Source organism: Ornithorhynchus anatinus, chromosome 3 (genome assembly GCF_004115215.2).
Source record: "Ornithorhynchus anatinus isolate Pmale09 chromosome 3, mOrnAna1.pri.v4, whole genome shotgun sequence".
NCBI lineage: Eukaryota > Metazoa > Chordata > Mammalia > Monotremata > Ornithorhynchidae > Ornithorhynchus > Ornithorhynchus anatinus.
The window spans coordinates 123,697,052-123,714,210 of NC_041730.1; the positions used below are offsets into that span (position 1 = coordinate 123,697,052).

The 17,159-nt window shown below is 44.2% G+C and overlaps 1 protein-coding gene across 2 annotated transcripts in view; it reads left to right on the forward strand.

Annotated features, from left to right (window-relative positions):
• The window catches only part of LOC103169568 (hsp70-Hsp90 organizing protein), a 63,465-nt gene that overhangs the window by 14,144 nt on the left and 32,162 nt on the right, over positions 1-17,159 (forward strand). Inside the window, exons 3-4 of one of the 2 annotated variants that reach the window (XM_029060129.1) lie at positions 11,189-11,260; positions 12,151-12,254. In XM_029060129.1, the coding sequence (XP_028915962.1) occupies positions 12,180-12,254 (75 nt within the window). In that variant the 5' untranslated portion in view covers positions 11,189-11,260; positions 12,151-12,179. The remainder of the gene's footprint in view (positions 1-11,188; positions 11,261-12,150; positions 12,255-17,159) is intronic. The other variant, XM_029060128.1, reaches the window with a different exon arrangement.

Consider the following 17,159-nt stretch of genomic DNA (forward strand, 5'->3'; position numbering starts at 1 on the left):
GCGCTTACTATGTGCAGGGCACTGTACTATGTGCTTGGAATGTACAATTTGGCAACAGATAGAGACAATCCCTGCCCGATGACGGGCTTAGAGTCTAATCGGGGGAGACAGACGGACAAAAACAAGACAACGTATTCACGATAAATAGAATCAAGGGGATGTACACCTAGTTAACAAAATAAATAGGGTAATAAAAATATATACAAATGAGCACAGCGCTGAGGGGAAGGGAGATGGGGAGGAGCAGAGGGAAATGGAGGAGAAGGGGAAGCGAGCAGAGGGCGGAGTCTCCATTTTTGCTCCATCAGGAGGGAGGGCCTCACCTTCCCTCCCCACCCCGACTTCCAGAAAAAGAGGGAGGACTTGGGTTGCCCCTCACCCTCCAGTGCCAGTGTGACACCACCCCGTCCCTCGTCCAGCATCTTCTCGACCTTTGAAACCCACTGCCTCGACCACCCACTTCAATTGCTTGATTATCATCTGCCCTCACCTCCACTTTTCTGAGTGATTTCGATGTCTTTCTCACTTTGCTCCCCCCACCCTTCTTCTCCTACAGTGATCTCTTGACCATCACCCGACTGCCAACTTCCTCCCACTCCTCAATTCTGCTGCCAACCTGCTCCACCCCACCTCCACCCACACCCCAACCTGGACACGTGCTGGATCTCATCTTCGCTCATTTTACCGTTTCTCTCCTCACCAATTCTGAAATCCCACTCTCTGACCACAACCTCTTAAACTGCCTTCTCAGCCACACCTCCTCTCCCCTCAAAACTCTTTTCTCCTCCATCAGCAACCTCCGCTCTCCAGACCCCCTCCACTTATCCCGGGGCCCGGTGCCGTATTTGGACTTCCTAACTCACTCCCCTCTCTTGAAGCACAAATCCGTACCCTCATTACCGCCTTCTCCACTGAACTCAGATCCCTGGCTTCCTGCCCCTCCCTCAGTTTTGCGCCACCAACCCCCAGCCGTGGATCCACCTCCACAGTAAATGTCCTGTAATCCCATGCATGTGTGGCAGAACGTTGTTGGTTCAAACCCAGGCACCAGATTGACTTCAGTTGTTTCAGATTCATCTATGCTTGCTACCAGCTCTTTGAGGGAAGGGAGTGTGTCTGTTTATTGTTATATTAGATTCTGCCAAGCGCTCAGTACAGTGCTCTTCCCTGACTGAATGCCCTCTTTTCCTCTCAGCAGCTTTCTTCTCCCTCACTGTCACCTGCTCCACCCATCGCCCCAACCAAATTACTCTAGACTTTTAACTCCTTTCTGAAGTCCCCAGTTGCTTTACCTACCTTCCTCTTGCCCCGGAAGACCTTTCCAACTACTGTGTTGACAAAATCCAAAGCATCCGGTGTGAACTCCCCTCACTCTCTTCCTCACCTCTCCAACTCCCACCCACTCTGCACTCGCTTTGTCATCCTAAATTCTCTGTCAAGTGATCTCCCACCTACTTTCAAACTCTATCCCTTGGTTTGTTTACCACATATCTTATAAGCCACAAGATGTAGCTTCTCTGACCTTTTGAATTTTACCCCTATTTTGTGTTTGTCTCCCCCATAAGACTGTAAGCTCCCTGTGGGCAGGGAATGTGTCACTTCTTTACTCTGTACTTCCCAAGTACTTAATACAGTGCACTTGCCTTCACTTGGCCCACAGTGAACATTACAATTAGTCACTCCACTCGCTAATCCCCATAGTTTAGGCAAAAATACCATTGACGGATATATTTCTTTTATCCCTGTTTTGCGGCCCAGCCCTCTCTGAGGAAGTAATCTGACCCTGCCTCCTGTCCACATAGTCGCACCGTCACCCAGTCATCCACAGGTGTGACAGTTGGGTTTAATATGTATATTTTTTCCCCTCCTGCTGTCCAACTAATAGACCTCAACTCAGCTGCAAAATTTCTTATTAGAGGGTTGTTTGACGGCGTGAAAAGCAGATTGCTCCTCTGGCGACTGTTAACTTCTTTCCCCTTGCTTATAGATTTTGTGTATAATTTTCTTCCATCTAATAATCTTTGCAATCTATCCACTTTGTCTTGAATGTGTATCTGTTCGATCCTGTCAAATGCTTCCCTCTGACCCAAGCTCTCCAGTTAGCAGGACCAGCCCCCTTCTTTAGCATGTTCCTGTAGCAAAGTGATTAAACAGTCTGCTATCATTTTTCTTTTTCTTTTTTGCAGTTTTGGGCCTCTTATATTATTCTGATAGCTAACACAAATATTTTATAGCCTGAATTCAGTGGCATTAAATACTCTCAGTTCTGATGTCTTCCTTCTTGCGTTTATGGGACAATATTGCATGGTCAGTAATTCTGGTTTCAAGGATATTGACATTTCCTCCTTTTCTAATACTCTATTGAATATCTTGGCTACTGGCTTGCTTAAACAATTCATAAATCTCGGTGGAAATTCGGAGAACGGCATTGTCATCCAAAAGAGAGCAATATCGGATCCTTATACTGGCATGACACGGCCCAGCGGGTATCAGCAATGTGTACATTAGCCTGCATTTCCATCCCAATCTCAGGGGTCATCAGTTCCGAGATAGCTGTACCAACGCAGGCCCAGGGACCTGCTGGAATTTGAATCAACTGTCCAATCTTGGTTCCTGCAGGAAAATTTCCCTATCTAATCTTCTGAGTTTTGCTACATTTTGTATGGCTGTATATCCTACTTTCCTGCTCTTGCCATTGTTTGAATTTAGCCCAGTTTCAGCCATGCTTATTTCAAATTCAATTCAGTCGTACTTATTGAGCACTTACTGTGTGCTAAGCACCTGGGAGAGTACAATATAACAATAAACAGATACATTCCCTGCCCAAAATGAGCTTACATTTTAGAGAAAAGCTTACAGTGTAGCAAATAGCTTACAGTTAAGATGAGCTTTATATCCTGCCTTCTGACTCCCTTACTTTATGATATAACCCAGAGAACTTTCTCTTCTCAATCAGTCAAACGATAGTATTTCTTAAATGTGTATTAAATCCTTGGGAGAGCACAGTAGAGTTCATAGAAACAAGAAGATTTCCATCAAAGCAGCAGCATTGCCTAGTGGGTAGAGCATGAGCCTGGGAGTCAGAAAGTCATGGGTTCTAATCCTGGCTCCTACACTCGTCTGCTTTGTGACCTTGGGCAAATCATGTAACTTCTCTGGCCTCAGTTCCCTCATCTGTAAAATGGAGATTAGGACTGTGAGCCCTATATGGGACAGGAACTGTGTCCAACCCAATTATCTTATATCTACCACAGTGCTTAGAACAGTGCCTAGCGCATAGTAAGCGCTTAACAAATACTCTAATTATTATTATTATCAGACCAGACTGGTGCCCGTATCACTTCAGCTTCTTTGCTTGTTGGAGGTCCTCCTCCTCCAAATGGGAATTTACTTGGGTTCCAAGCAGAAGATCCCAATTCATGATGACCCTGGAGAGGATTTCTTGAGAAGAAACACAAAGTGATAATGTTGTGATTGTGGATAGTATTGGGGGTTGGTAGGTGAGAGATGGTTTCCTTCAAGAAAGAAACCTTCAGGGAGTTAACGTAAGGGCACGAACGGCCAGCTAGATGGTCTAAGGCTGCAGGACATTTCCAAGAGCGGAGCACTCTTCACCCCCTATTGAGTGTCTGCTACTTTGTCATTTGCGTTGGGGTTGGAGAAGAAAGTGGGGAACACCCAGTTCTGATTTATAAACCTCATTTTGGAGAGAAATATGGTGTTGGTACAGAGTAGGACTTTATTGTATAGGATGCAGAGGTTTTGTAAGTAGAGCTTTTCGCTCATAGACTCTACAGGTCAAAGTTATAGTCAGTAAGAAGCTCCTCTTCCATAGCTTCTCTTCCTTAAGAGGTATTTGTGGGCACATTCTGGACGGGTCAAATGGTGAACAGAAAAGTCACAAGGGCACTCACTGATATTCCAGCATCTCAAGTTTCAGAGCCCTTTCAAAAATCTGTTAATTCCTAAATCAGTATGGACTAGGGAAAAGAACACAGACTGGAAGTCAAAGAACATGGGTTTTGGACCCAGTTCACCCACTGGACTGCTGGGTGAACTTGGGCAAGTCATCGTAACATCGTAACCCCCATTGTCTCCATCTGTAAAATGGGAATTCTGATACTCGCTCCTGCTTACCTCACAGGGCTGTTGCGAGGTCAAAAGTGTTGTGGAAGTGCTTTGGTAAAAGCAAAGTATTGTAGCAATTTTAAGTGTTAGGGAAGTGTCAGATTTGTGCCTTTCCACCTCTTTCAAGGTGAACTGCCAGATATACTTTGATGGACAAAGTCTGAGGCCAGATTAGGTTAGATTGAGAAGAAGCAGATAGAAATGGGATCTGTGGGTTTCAGAGAACGTGTCTGTTTACTGTTATCTTGTAATAGTAATAATTACTATGGTATTTGTTCATTGCTTACTATGTGCCAGGCTTTCTACTAAGCGCTGGATTGGTAGTCTTCCAAGCGCTTAATACAGTGCTCTGCACCCAGTAAGCATTCAGTAAATATGATTGAATGAATGAATGGTTATGCTATCTTTTCCACTTGAAGGAGTATATCTTTTTAATAGAGGGTTTGTTGGTTGTGCTGCTCAGTGTGTCATTGCCTTCCCCTTTTCCTTTCTCTGACCCTCCTTTACTCTTGTCTGCTCTTCCAATTACTGACAACCTCTTCATATTCCCATCTGTTTTTTCTGATATTGCTCTGACTTTCCTCTCCTTCAAATTGGCCAACTTACATTTGGGTTTGGACAGTAGCAACTTTGGTTATACCTGCTGCTTCCCACTTCCCTCTCCATCAGTTTGGAGTGACTTGCCTCTAGGTACTTGGACTCTTCCAGTCTCTCTTTGCCCAGAGGTTATCCAGGATGCTGTCTTTCCTCTCTACCCCCCGAAACATTATGGGCTTTAGTAAGTGTCTCATGAATCCCATTTATAGCCCGTTTGACTGTCTCTTGTATTTATGGGACCTTGTCCCAACAGCCAGATTGAAGGAAGTCAAAGTCAGAGAGCTAATTGAATCCGGCATCATACAATCATTCTAAAATTAGGATTCGGGGACACCTAAAATGAGAATGCAGTGGCAGCAACTAGAAAACCTGATGTAGATCGCCAGTGTTGCTCAGAGGCGAGTTTAATTTGGGAAGTCCTGAGTTAGGCTTACTTCATTGAGGCAGATGGCTAGGAAGAAGGGTCTGTTGTGAGTCGGCTTGATAATAATTCTGTTGCAGCTGCTGCTTAAGCACGCTTCTTTTTCCTTTTTCTCTTTTCAAAGGTTACTTGTTAATCACATTTCATTTTTCTTTTCTGTCCCAAGCTCAGCTCAGTCAGTGGTATATTTAAGAGCTACTTCTCAGCATGATTCAAGGATCCTGAAGTCTTACTTGGCAGAGGGTTGCAGATATAAAAATCATCCCTTCTGTTTTCCTGAAGAACTTAAGGATTGTTTGAGGTCAAGATTCAGGGAAGTGGCTGAGTCAGTCCTACATGCTGTGTACCTGGGGAGCTGTATCTCAATGGCAAAAAGCAATTTGTAGATCTGTATTTTAGCTGCAGATCCAGATGTGCATTCTTGGAAACCACAGCAGAGGCCAGAACTTGGGTAGGACCTATTGGGCAACTCATTTTCCCATCAAGATCTGTAAAATCTCTACTACAGGAGACTACTACGCTCCTGCCCATTGTGAATTCAGCACCTAGTTTGGTTGTAGCACTGCAAATATCTTCATATTCATCTGTTAGAATGAGCTAACAGGGCACGGGGAGATCGATTCCAATGTCGTATTCTTCCGTGGGATGTTTCCATCAATTCTTTTAAGTTCAAAAAGTGAGCCACATCCCCAGTGGGTCCACTGTTGTTTTGAAAGTTTGAAGAATGAACGGATGCAGATTTCTGTCTCTTCCAGGACAGGAGGACATAACTGAGGGGAGGAATAGAGAAGCCTGTGGGAGCGTAAAGTTTAGAAAAGATCATTGATCAGTGAAATTGCCCGAGAGCAGGAAGAGATTCCTAGGAATCTAAAGGCATGGGAATAGAGAGTGGTTTGGAAATATGGAATTTTCTTCTTTCCTTGCATGCTCTCAGAACTTTAAAACCAACCAGGAGGGTAGCTAAGAGGTCATTTGTCAAGTGTTAAGGCGTATTAAAACGTGTTAAAATTGGTGTGTAATGGCTGACGAAAGCAGTGTGGTCTCGTGGATAAAAATAATAATAATCATGGTATTTGTTAAGCGCTTACTATGTGCGAAGCGCTGTTCTAAGCACAGGTCTGGGAACCAGAGGACATGGGTTCAAATCCCAGTTTTGGCACTTACCTGGTGTGTGACTTGGAGCAAGTCATTTCACATCTCTGTGCCTCAGTTTCCTCAACTGTAAAATGGGGATGCAATGCCTGTTCTCCCTCCCACTTGACTGTGAGCCCCATGTGGACTCTACTGTGTTCCACTTAGTCAACTTGTGTCTACCCCAGCTCTTAAAACAGTGCTTGACACATAGTAAGTGCGTAACAGATACCATTAAAAAAATGATCTGGATGGAAAAGACTCCCCCCAAAACAATGTTATTTTCTACATTAGAGACTTTGGGGGATAAAAAGAATGACTAAGGTATCCTTTGAAAGGGAATGATTCTGAAAGGAAGATAGATTAGACATTTTTCGGATAATATTTTTCATTAGGCCATTCATTAGAGAAGCAGCATGGCTCAGTGGAAAGAGCACAGGCTTGAGAGTCAGAGGTCATGAGTTCGAATCCTGACTCTGCCACTTGTCAGCTGTGTGACTGTGGGCAAGTCACTTAACTTCTCTGTGCCTCAGTTACCTCATCTGAAAATGGGGATTAACTGTGAGTCTTACGTGGGACAACCTGATGACCCTGTATCTACCCCAGCGCTTAGAACATTGCTCTGCACATAGTAAGCGCTTAACAAATACCAACATTATTATCATTATTATTATTATTGTTGCAAGAAGGAGATTATATCAAATCAGTAATCCTCATTGTTCAGTGTGACCGTACCATCTTTGGGACAAAACCCAGAAAAGAAGTGACCAGACAGAAAATGTGTGAATTGTTCCTCAAGGTAATATGGTTAGAGTTCTTGGTCTTCACAGGATTCCTCATAAACCTTTTGCTCCTCGGTGCTCCATGGGTTTTGGCAAAGAGGGAGCGAAGCCGTTGGCATTTCCCTCACAGCCCTGGAGTAGGTCCTTACGGCAGCAACTGGCCTGAGCTCTTAGAATCGGAGTGATCTAAGACCAAACCCATCTGGGGGCCCATTCCAGCGTCGATCCATTACCCTAGACTGGTCAGCATCAGCTGAGCCACTAGAAATGGTGGGTGGCAAGACGAGGTTTCCTTGGGCATTTCCCTGGAATAGTCTTCTTGTCCCAGATATGGAGGGGGTCCCAAGAGTGGAAATTTGCCCAGGGAGAAATGAACATTTCCTTGAGGTCTTTCCCAGCCCAAGTAGGTTTCACCCGTGGAGTAAAGTGCCCCCATATGGTTCTCCCCGGAGGGAGTTGTTTCCAGTTGAAAGTAGGCCTTCTGGAGAGGGTACGCCCAAGTAGACGTTAGGGTCGGAATTGAGGCAGGGAAGCCCATCCCTTGAAATCAGATCCCCCTAATCTTTGAATTAGAAATAATAATAATAATGATGTTAAGCGCTTACTATATGCCAAGCACTGTTCTAAGCACTGAACAGCTTGGCCTAGTGGAGCACGGGCCTGGGAGCCAGAAGGATCTGCATTCTAATCCCAGTTCTGCTACTTGTCTGCAGTGTGAATTTAGGCAAGCCACACCCGTTGTTGGGTAGGGATTGTCTCTATTTGTTGCCGAACTGTAATAATAATGATGATGATGGTATTCTCAAGTGCTTAATATGGTGCTCTGCACAGAGTAAACGCTCAATAAATACGATTACGTGAATGAACTTAACTTCTCTGTGGCTCAGTTCCTTCATCTGTAAAATGGGGATTAAGACTGTGAACCCCATGTGGGACATAAACTGTGTCCAAACTGATTACTTTCTATCTACCCCAGCACTCAGAACAGTGCCTGGCACATTCATTCATTCAGTAGTATTTATTGAGTGCTTGCTGTGTGCAGAGCACTGCACTAAGCACTTATAGTAAGCGTTTAACAGATACCATCAAAAAAAAATTCCCCCGAGTCATTTTTTCCCTCTACAGAGCTCCTTCTCCATTTTTTAAGCACGAGCCTTTTTCAGGCGTTTTCAGACTATTGCGCCCAGTGAACACTCAATAAATACGATTGACTGACTGACATTTAATTCTTTGAAAAAGAGGGATGCATGGTAAATTTTGCCCCTGTGTGTTTGTACGGGTGCACATATGAAAGATTTCTCAGTTTGGAAAATAGATCTTGTTGCCATGGCATCTTGGTCACTGAAGGGGGGAGAATCGACAGAGCGGAGAGTCTAAGGAAACAGTTTGGGGAGATTGAGGAAAACTTTCACATGACTAGAAGATGGTTTGAAGTGTCGGGAAATGCAAGGTGACATGTGGGGAGGTCAACCAGAACGCTCATTAACTGGCTATGAATAAGAGTCGAGAAGAAAGGGACTTGGAATGAAGGTGAAGAATCCCGTGCTGATCAGGTCACGGCACACAGCTGCAGCAGCAGGTCAGTGGAGTGCTAAGCTCTGTAGAACATGTTGCGGGTTACAATAATTAAAGCTTCTCGATTCTTGGGGAGACTGCATGTGGGGTGTCATTTTCTACATGAGATAATGAAAAAGTTTATATCTTAATTTTCTCAATTATTTCTCAATGTAGTCCATGACTTATTAAAATCACATCGCCTCCAAGAGGACTTTCCCAACAAGCCCTAATTTCCCCTGCTCCTGCTCGTAGGCCCTTGGATCTGTACCCTTTAAGCACTTGATATTTATTGTTTATATTAATGTCTGTCTCCCCCTCTAGGCTTCAAGCTCACTGTGGGCAGGGAATATGTCTGTTAATCATTATATTGTACTCTCCCAAGCACTTAGTCCACTGTTTAGCAAACAGTAAGTGCACAATAAATATAATTGAATAAATGAGTTGGTATTCATTCCCACACACACACATCCACACCCTCAGCACCCATAGCACTTCTGTACATGTTCATATTCATAATTTATTTTCTTGTCTGCCCTTCGCCCACACAATGAACTGTAAACTCCTTGTGGGCCAGAAATGTAGTGTTTTCTCTCAAAACTCAATAAATGCAATCTGGCTCCTTGTGGGCCAGAAATGTAGTGTTTTCTCTCAAAAGCTCAATAAATACAATCGATTGATTGCTAAATATCCATTACCAGACCACCTTAAACAAAGGAGGCGGAGAATCCTACAAATTCTAAAGCAGAAATGCCCTAGCCTTTCCCCAGTTTTTAAACCAATGGTAAACATTTCATTTCCTTATTCACTGTAAGCCCATCCCCCCTACTTAACTTGTTTCACTGTTGTTGTTTTTTGAAGTTCTTTAGGTCCTGTTCAGGGTCTAGGTGGAACACAGTACAGTACACCGCATTCCCCTGTAATGTGAGGGTCGCACACTTGTGAAACATCCCAGTAAGGAAAACATGTGCTGTAGCACTCACCCGTTCCAGCGCTGCACACGTGTGAGCCAACAGGCTGTTTCTTCAATACCACAGCGCTCCAAGCTCAGGCAGGCTGGCTTTGGTGGACGAGCACTCCCCAATTCCGTAATTACGTTGTAGCCAAAATACATATTGAAAATGTGTGATGATGGAACTGAGAGTGTCGGGATGGAGGGTGTCTCCAGCGTGTGCACTAGGGGCAGAGGGAAAGAAACTTTCCTCACCGTGTTTTCTGCCGTCCTCCTCCTACGGGTCCAAACTGGAGGATGTGTCAGGTTTAGACCTCGAGGTGTTGAACGTTTTTCAGGGACCGGGGTGATGTCCTAGAATATATTTGACAGATACGCTGGTGAACCCATGCCGGGGTGGAAGTGAGAGCCACCATTTCAGCGGCTAACCACAGAAAATTGGAGAGGTGTCAAATAGAATGAGGTTAGTCATGAGATGGAAGGTAACACATTAAGGAGAAAACACAATGGAGAATTACAAGCTATCTTTGAGTGAGCCTGAAAAATAGGTCATAGTGGATAACATGCTGGCTGTGAGTTTTATCTTATTGACGAAAAAGCAAGCCTGTAAGAACAGATTTTTAATGTTATATGCAGCATTGATTAGCGATATTTCCTTGAGTATTGTACCAAGTTCAGGGCTCCTCAATTTACAGCGAACAAGGAGATCCGGGATGAGAAGCAGCGTGGCTTAGTAGAAAGAGCCTGGGCTTGGAAGTCAGAGGTCGTGGGTTCTAATCCCGGCTCCGCCACTTGTCTGCTGTGTGACCTTGGGTATGTCACTTCACTTCTCTGTGCCTCAGTTACCTCATCTGTAAAAATGGGGATTAAAAAATGTGAGCCCCAAGGGGGGCAATCTGATTATCCTGTATCTCCCCCAGCGCTTAGAACAGTGCTCAGCACATAGTAAGCGCTTAACAAATTCCAACATTATTATTATGTTTCACATCTCCTCCAAGAGGCCTTCCCGGATTAAGCCTTCTTTTCCCCTCCTCCCTCTCCCTTTTGAATCACCCTTTAAGCACTTTATATTCACCCCACCCTCTATACAGATGAGTAATTTATTTATGCTAATGTCTGTCTCCCACTCTAGACTATAAACATCTTGTGGTCAGGAAAGGTGTCTACCCACTCTCTTGTATTTTACTCTCCCAAGTGCTTAGTGCAGTGCTCTGCATACAGTAGGGGAGAGTCACAAAGATGATCAAAGAGTTAGAGACCAAAACCTATGAAGAAAATGAGACGGTTTGATTTATTTAATCTGGAGAGGAGAATCTTGGGGTGTGGCCCAATAACAGATCTTACTTTTATGGTAGATTTTAGAGCTATTTATAGGCAGTGATAAAATTGCTCATCTCATTTTTGTTGTTGCTCAATTCCTCCCTATTGTTTTAAATAGATACAGGATTGTCCTTTCTCTTGTTGGATTCTCTACTTTCCAACAGCTAACAGTATTTTGATTCATGTTGGGTGATATGGCTTGGGGGCATCTATCTATATAGTGAGAGTTTCTAGTTGAAGGATTAATCTGAGATTTTAGCCTCTTTGATGATTAAATCCAGAAATCTGTTTCTTTCCTCCCAGCCTATCTCTTTGGTACATTGTTCGTGTCTTGCAGCTATATTTTCCATTCCCTGATTCCTCCACTGCCAGATAGTAAGTATCTGAGTTGGGCTCACTAGTGTTTGCTCTTTACAGTATCTTCCCTTTCACACTTCCAAATCAGTCAATAAAATTTGAGTGCTTTCTGGTTGCCGAACCCTATACTAAGCCCTTGGGACTGTACCATAGTATTAAACACAAATGACAGATTGTCTAGCGTTTTCTAAAAATGTGATATGTCTTTGTTATTGTAGTATTTGTATTACCCTTTGTGAATAATGATTTGCATCGTACCATTAATGTTGTCTGAATAGTTGGGTTATAACCACAAGATCATGTATTTTCTATCCTAGTTTGTCTTGAAGAGGAAGCCTTGAGGATACATATGGAATATATACCTTGTATTTATATTACAAGGGAGCCCCAAGTTCTCTGTAAGAGATGTAGACTCCTTGTCTACCAGAGAAATACAACTCTTTTCACCTAAAGCCTAGACGCTTTTCCTTCCACCATTAGTAAATCATAGTTTCTGGTAATAGGAAACAATGATTAGCTTGTCTAATGAAAACGCTGAAGGAAATGAATAGAATATAACCTGGCTAAGTGGAGATTGCCCCCGGGGGAGTATAAGAATAAGACTGGGGACCCTTATATTGATCCGCTCACCACGATTGCCACACTGATACCAAACAGCTCCACTACGTCAGCACCGATTCAGAAGAGCATCAGCAAACCGTATTTCTGTGTATTACAAGGACAGTCAATCAATGGTATTTATTGAGCGCTTACTCTGTGCTTGGGAGAGTACAACACGACAGAGTTAGCAGACACATCCCCTGCCCACAATGAGCGTAATACTAGAGGGGGAGGCATATTCTACACATATATTAATACCTCATGTTTCCCATGTTCCCTGACTGATGCCAGCATGATTTGTCTCCCAGGTTCTGGCCCCTAGACACCAGAGGATGAGATGGAATGTGGAAAAGATGTTGAAGCCAGTGGCAGCTGTGCGGCGCGGACTCCAAGCCGACACTCTAGGTTTCAGGTTTGTGAGTCTGGCCTGGATATTTGGGGGCCTGGAATTGGAGGGGATTCACTCTGTGAATAAAGCTGGAGAGATTTCCCTGTAGAAGGCCTTTCCTGCAAAACTGCCAGTCGAGCCAGCGGGCTTGGTGGTTTGGCTCTCTTGAGAGGAGTAGTCAGCTATCTTTCCCTTGTGTTTCCTAACGATACGTACCTAGATGAAATCGAATTCCCCATTTAATAGCTGTGGATCTGGTAGTCTTTGTGGATCTCATTTTGTTTCCCCAAAAGGGGCTTGATAAATATTTTCCTCAGAGAAATATTCATCAGAACCCCTCTGCAAGATCAATCTGACAGGACCTGAAATACCATTTCCCTTCGTCGTCACGGGATTATTTTGCTGTATTTTCGTTTTGTGGGGATGTGAATCCAAGTGAGGCAACGAACGTGTACTTTTATTTAACCCTTACCGTCTCAGCCGACTATCAAAGGATAAATAGTCAGAGCCTTAAAGAAGAGGAGAGAGATTATATTAGAACCTTTACTTTCACCAAGACAGAGCCAGTAGGTTCTTATTCAGGTTCAGCAAATGTTTGTATAGACATTTGCCTTGCTTCATTTCCTGAATTTTCCATCCAGCTCTTTCCTGTTCTCTTTAACCTTGATGGTTTTACATAGGTCTGAGACAAGGTGATGTCCACTGCCTGTATCACAATCAACTGGGGAACCTCATTGAGGTGGGCCCACGGACAAGTCTAGGTCAATAGGGCTGGGTTCCACTTTCCTGTATAAAGGAAAGGAGAACAGCGTTGATGTTGGTTTTGCTTTGAGTTACCTTACCTCAGTACAGTTTCTCACTCTGGGCTGAGTCATACAGAAAGCGATTCATTCATTCAGTAGTATTTATTGAGCGCTTACTATGTGCAGAGCACTGTACTAAGCTCTTGGAATGAACAAGTCGGCAACAGATAGAGACAGTCCCTGCCGTTTGACGGGTTTACGGTCTAATCAGGGGAGACAGACAAGAACAATGGCAATAAATAGAGTCAAGGGGAAGAACATGTAGTAAAAACAATGGCATCTAAATAGATTCTCCTCACTTGGTTGCATATGGTGTCATTTTCCTACTGTCTGGCAGTGCTAATTTTTTGTCCTTACCTTTCTAGACTGTTCCCTTTTTTTATAATATTAAGCGCTTTCTAAGTGTCAGGCACTATATTAAGCGCTGGGGTTAATACAGCTAATCAAGTTGGGCACAGTCCAAAATGTCCCACATGGGGCTCACTGTCTTAATCCCATTTTACAGATGAGGTAACTGACACTAGAGAAGTGAGATGACTTACCCAAGGTCACACAGCAGAGCTAGGATTAGAACCCATGTCCTTTGACTCCCAGGCTTGTGCTCTACCCACTAGGCTACTCTTCTTCTCTACCTGCTAAATATTAGCATTTGATTCTTTTTCCATAGTTCTGTTGGCTGCATTTGACCTGACTGAAACTTCTGCTTTATCTACATCTATCTTAACCTTGTTAGGTTATTTTCTAGCACTTTCATCATTAGAGGTTATTTATAAATGTGCACGGATGGCTGGTGCTGTTCCTAATGATAAACAAAGCAAATTCAATAGAAAAGATTCCTTACCTTCTAGGAGCTTATGGTGCCGCTGGAAACCGGTAGCTATAGAATGGAGAAATATTGCGGGTATGAGTCATCCTACTGTCAGTAAGGCTTGTGCTTGAATTGTTTTCCATTAATGGTGATGTAAACCATTTCCCTATATCAGTCAGGTGTTGTAGGCTGATGATAAATCGAAAGGAAACCTAGGTGGTGTATCCAGCTGTGCCAAGGACACCCTACAAACAAGCTAAAATGTTTCATTGGTGACACAGACCTAAGAAAACGTGACAGAATTCTGTTACCCAGGCAGCATGTTGACCGACGATGCAGTGATAGACCAGGAAGTAGAAAACTGAATCAAGAAAACCAGTATACCCTTTGGGGGACGGTCAAATTGAGAATGGGGGGTAGTGTGGTGTCGGCCTCCAATCAACTGTCTCTATCCAACAAGGCGCCTCTTGGGACTCCTTAAGCAGTCCCAACAGCCACATATATGGGCCATACTCAATATCAAAAGCATTCATTCATTCGATAGTATTTATTGAGCGCTTACTATGTGCAGAGCACTGTACTAAGTGCTTGGAATGTACAAGTAGGCAACAGATAGAGACAGTCCCTGCCCTGTGACAGGCTTACAGTCTAATCGGGGGAGACGGGCAGACAAGAACAATGGCAATAAATACAGTCAAGGGGAAGAACATCTCATAAGAACAATGGCAAAAAATTGAATCAGGGTGATGTACCTCTCATTAAACAAAATAAACAAAATAAATAGGGTGATGAAGATATATACAGTTGAGCAGACGAGTACAGTGCTGAGGAGACGGGACGGGAGAGGGAAAGGGGGGAGAAGAGGGTTTATCTGCGGAGAGGTGAAGGGGGGTAGAGGGAGCAGAGGGAAAGAGGGGGGAGCTCAGTCTGGGAAGGCCTCTTGGAGGAGGTGAGCTTTAAGTAGGAATTTGAAGAGGGGAAGAGAATTAGATTGTCGGAAGTGAGGAGGGAGGGCATTTCAGGACCGTGGGAGGACATGGCCCAGGGGTCGACGGCGGGATAGGCGAGACTGAGGGATGGTGATGTGTAGTGGATAGAACACGGGCCTGGGAGTCAGAAGGACCTGGGTTTTAATCCCGGCTCCGCCATTTGTCCTCAGGGTGACCTTGGGCAAGTCATTTCACTTCTCTGGGCCTCAGTTACTTCATCTGTCAAATGGGGATTAAGACTGTGAGCCCCGTGTGGCAACTTGATTAGCACGTTTCTACCCCAGCGCTTAGTACATAGGTAGCACTTAAGAAATACCACTTAAAAAAAAAGGATCACAGACAATGAACATCTGGAATTTAGTCAGTGGCCTAGCATGGAAACTGTGCTTACTGTAACCCAGCTACGCTAGGTTGGACAGATGAGGGAATTCATTCATTCAGTAGTATTTATTGAGCGCTTACTATGTGCAGAGCACTGTACTAAGCGCTTGGAAAGTACAGTTCGGCAACAGATAGAGACAAACCCTGCCCATTGATGGGCTTACAGTCTAACCGGGGAGACAGACAAAAGCAATAGCAATAAATAGAAACAAGGAGATGTACATCTCATTAAAACAATAGCAATAAATATAATCAAGGGGATGTACATCTCATTAACAAAATAAATAGGGTAATAAAAATATATACAAATGAGCCGATGAGCACAGTGCTGAAGGGAGGGGAAAGGAGGGGGGAGGAGCAGAGGGAAAGGGGGGGAAAGAGGGCTTAGCTGAGGGGAGGTGAAGTGGGGGACAGAGAGGCAGTAGAGGGAGCAGAGGGAAAAGGGGGAAGTTCAGTCTGGGAAGGCCTCCCGGAGGAGGTGAGCTCTCAGTAGGCCTTTGAAGAGGGGAAGAGAATTAGTTTGGCGGAGGTGAGGAGGGAGGTCGTTCCGGGACAGCGGGAGGACATGGCCTGGGGGAATTGAGCAACAGCTCTAGATTGCAGGCTGGCCGTGGTCAGGGAACGTGTCTGCCTACTCTGTTTGTATTCTCCCTAGCGCTCAGTACAGTGCTTTGCACAGTAAGCATCAATGAATACCATTGATGATGATGAGCAGGCTGCCCATCTGCTGTCTGGAGAGCTGAAGGTGGGAAACCGAAGTAAGGAGGGCAGAGGAATCATTTTCAGGACACGGTAAAACAAAGCCTCAGATGTTATTGCATCTCTCAGCTGAAAACCGGAAGTCAATTAGGGAGGGTGGACCAGCATGTTGGCGCCTTTAAAAGAGATATGGAGGAAAATGAGAAAAAAGCATCAAGTGTTGCAAATATTAAACATAACACTATAATTGTACCTTCTGGTGTGCGTAATGTGGCTGGGACCGTGGTTTCCCACGTTGACCTTTTCAGCCACTCACCCACTCAGATAAATTTCACCTTCAGCGTTGTCGTCTGTGAATACAAAGAACAGTTATGATCTAAACAGACAGCAGTGATATTGCAAACCTCTGAAGAGATACACAGACGTGAATCAAATTCATAATATTGACAGACAGCAGGGCAAATATTTTGTGTTGGAGAATAAGGAGGGTAAATTGGGTGAATTTCTATGTTCAGACTGAAAGGGAGTGGGAGATTGTCACTTAACTGTCAGTTGAACGATAAACGAGAACTTCTGACCGTTGGGATTCAAGGCTTTCCACCAGCTCTCTCCTCCTCACCTTGCCAATCTCTTCCATTTTACCCCATCTTGCACTGTGCTTCTTCTAAGTTAACCTCCGAGCTGTTCGTCAGTCACAACTCTCCCGTCTCCAACTTTCATGCCCTTTCCCATTGTGGGGAACTCCATCCATCAAATCGCCAGACCACCTCCCTCTCCACCTTCACAACCCTTTGAAAAACATCCTCCTTCAGGAAGGATTCTTCATCTCCCTGATCAGGTCATCCTGTTAGCCTACCTGAAAACTTTAAATCCTGAGGAAGGTTTATTATTTGTATATTGATTTGTACCCTTATTTTATGATTACTTTTTCTACTGACAGTTTTCTCTGTTTAGAGAAGCAGCGTGGCTCAGTGGAAAGAGCACGGGCTTGGGAGTCAGAGGTCATGGGTTGGAATCCCAGCTCTGCCACTTGTCAGCTGTGTGACTGTGGGCAAGTCACTTCACTTCACTGGGCCTCAACTGTAAAATGGGGATTAAGACTGTGAGCCCCTCGTGGGACAATCTTATTACCCTGTATCTACCCCAGCGCTTAGAACAGTGCTCTGCACATAGTAAGCGTTTAACAAATACCAACATTATTATTATTAAAACCCGCTCTTGACCCCACTTCCCCCTCCAGTTATCGTCC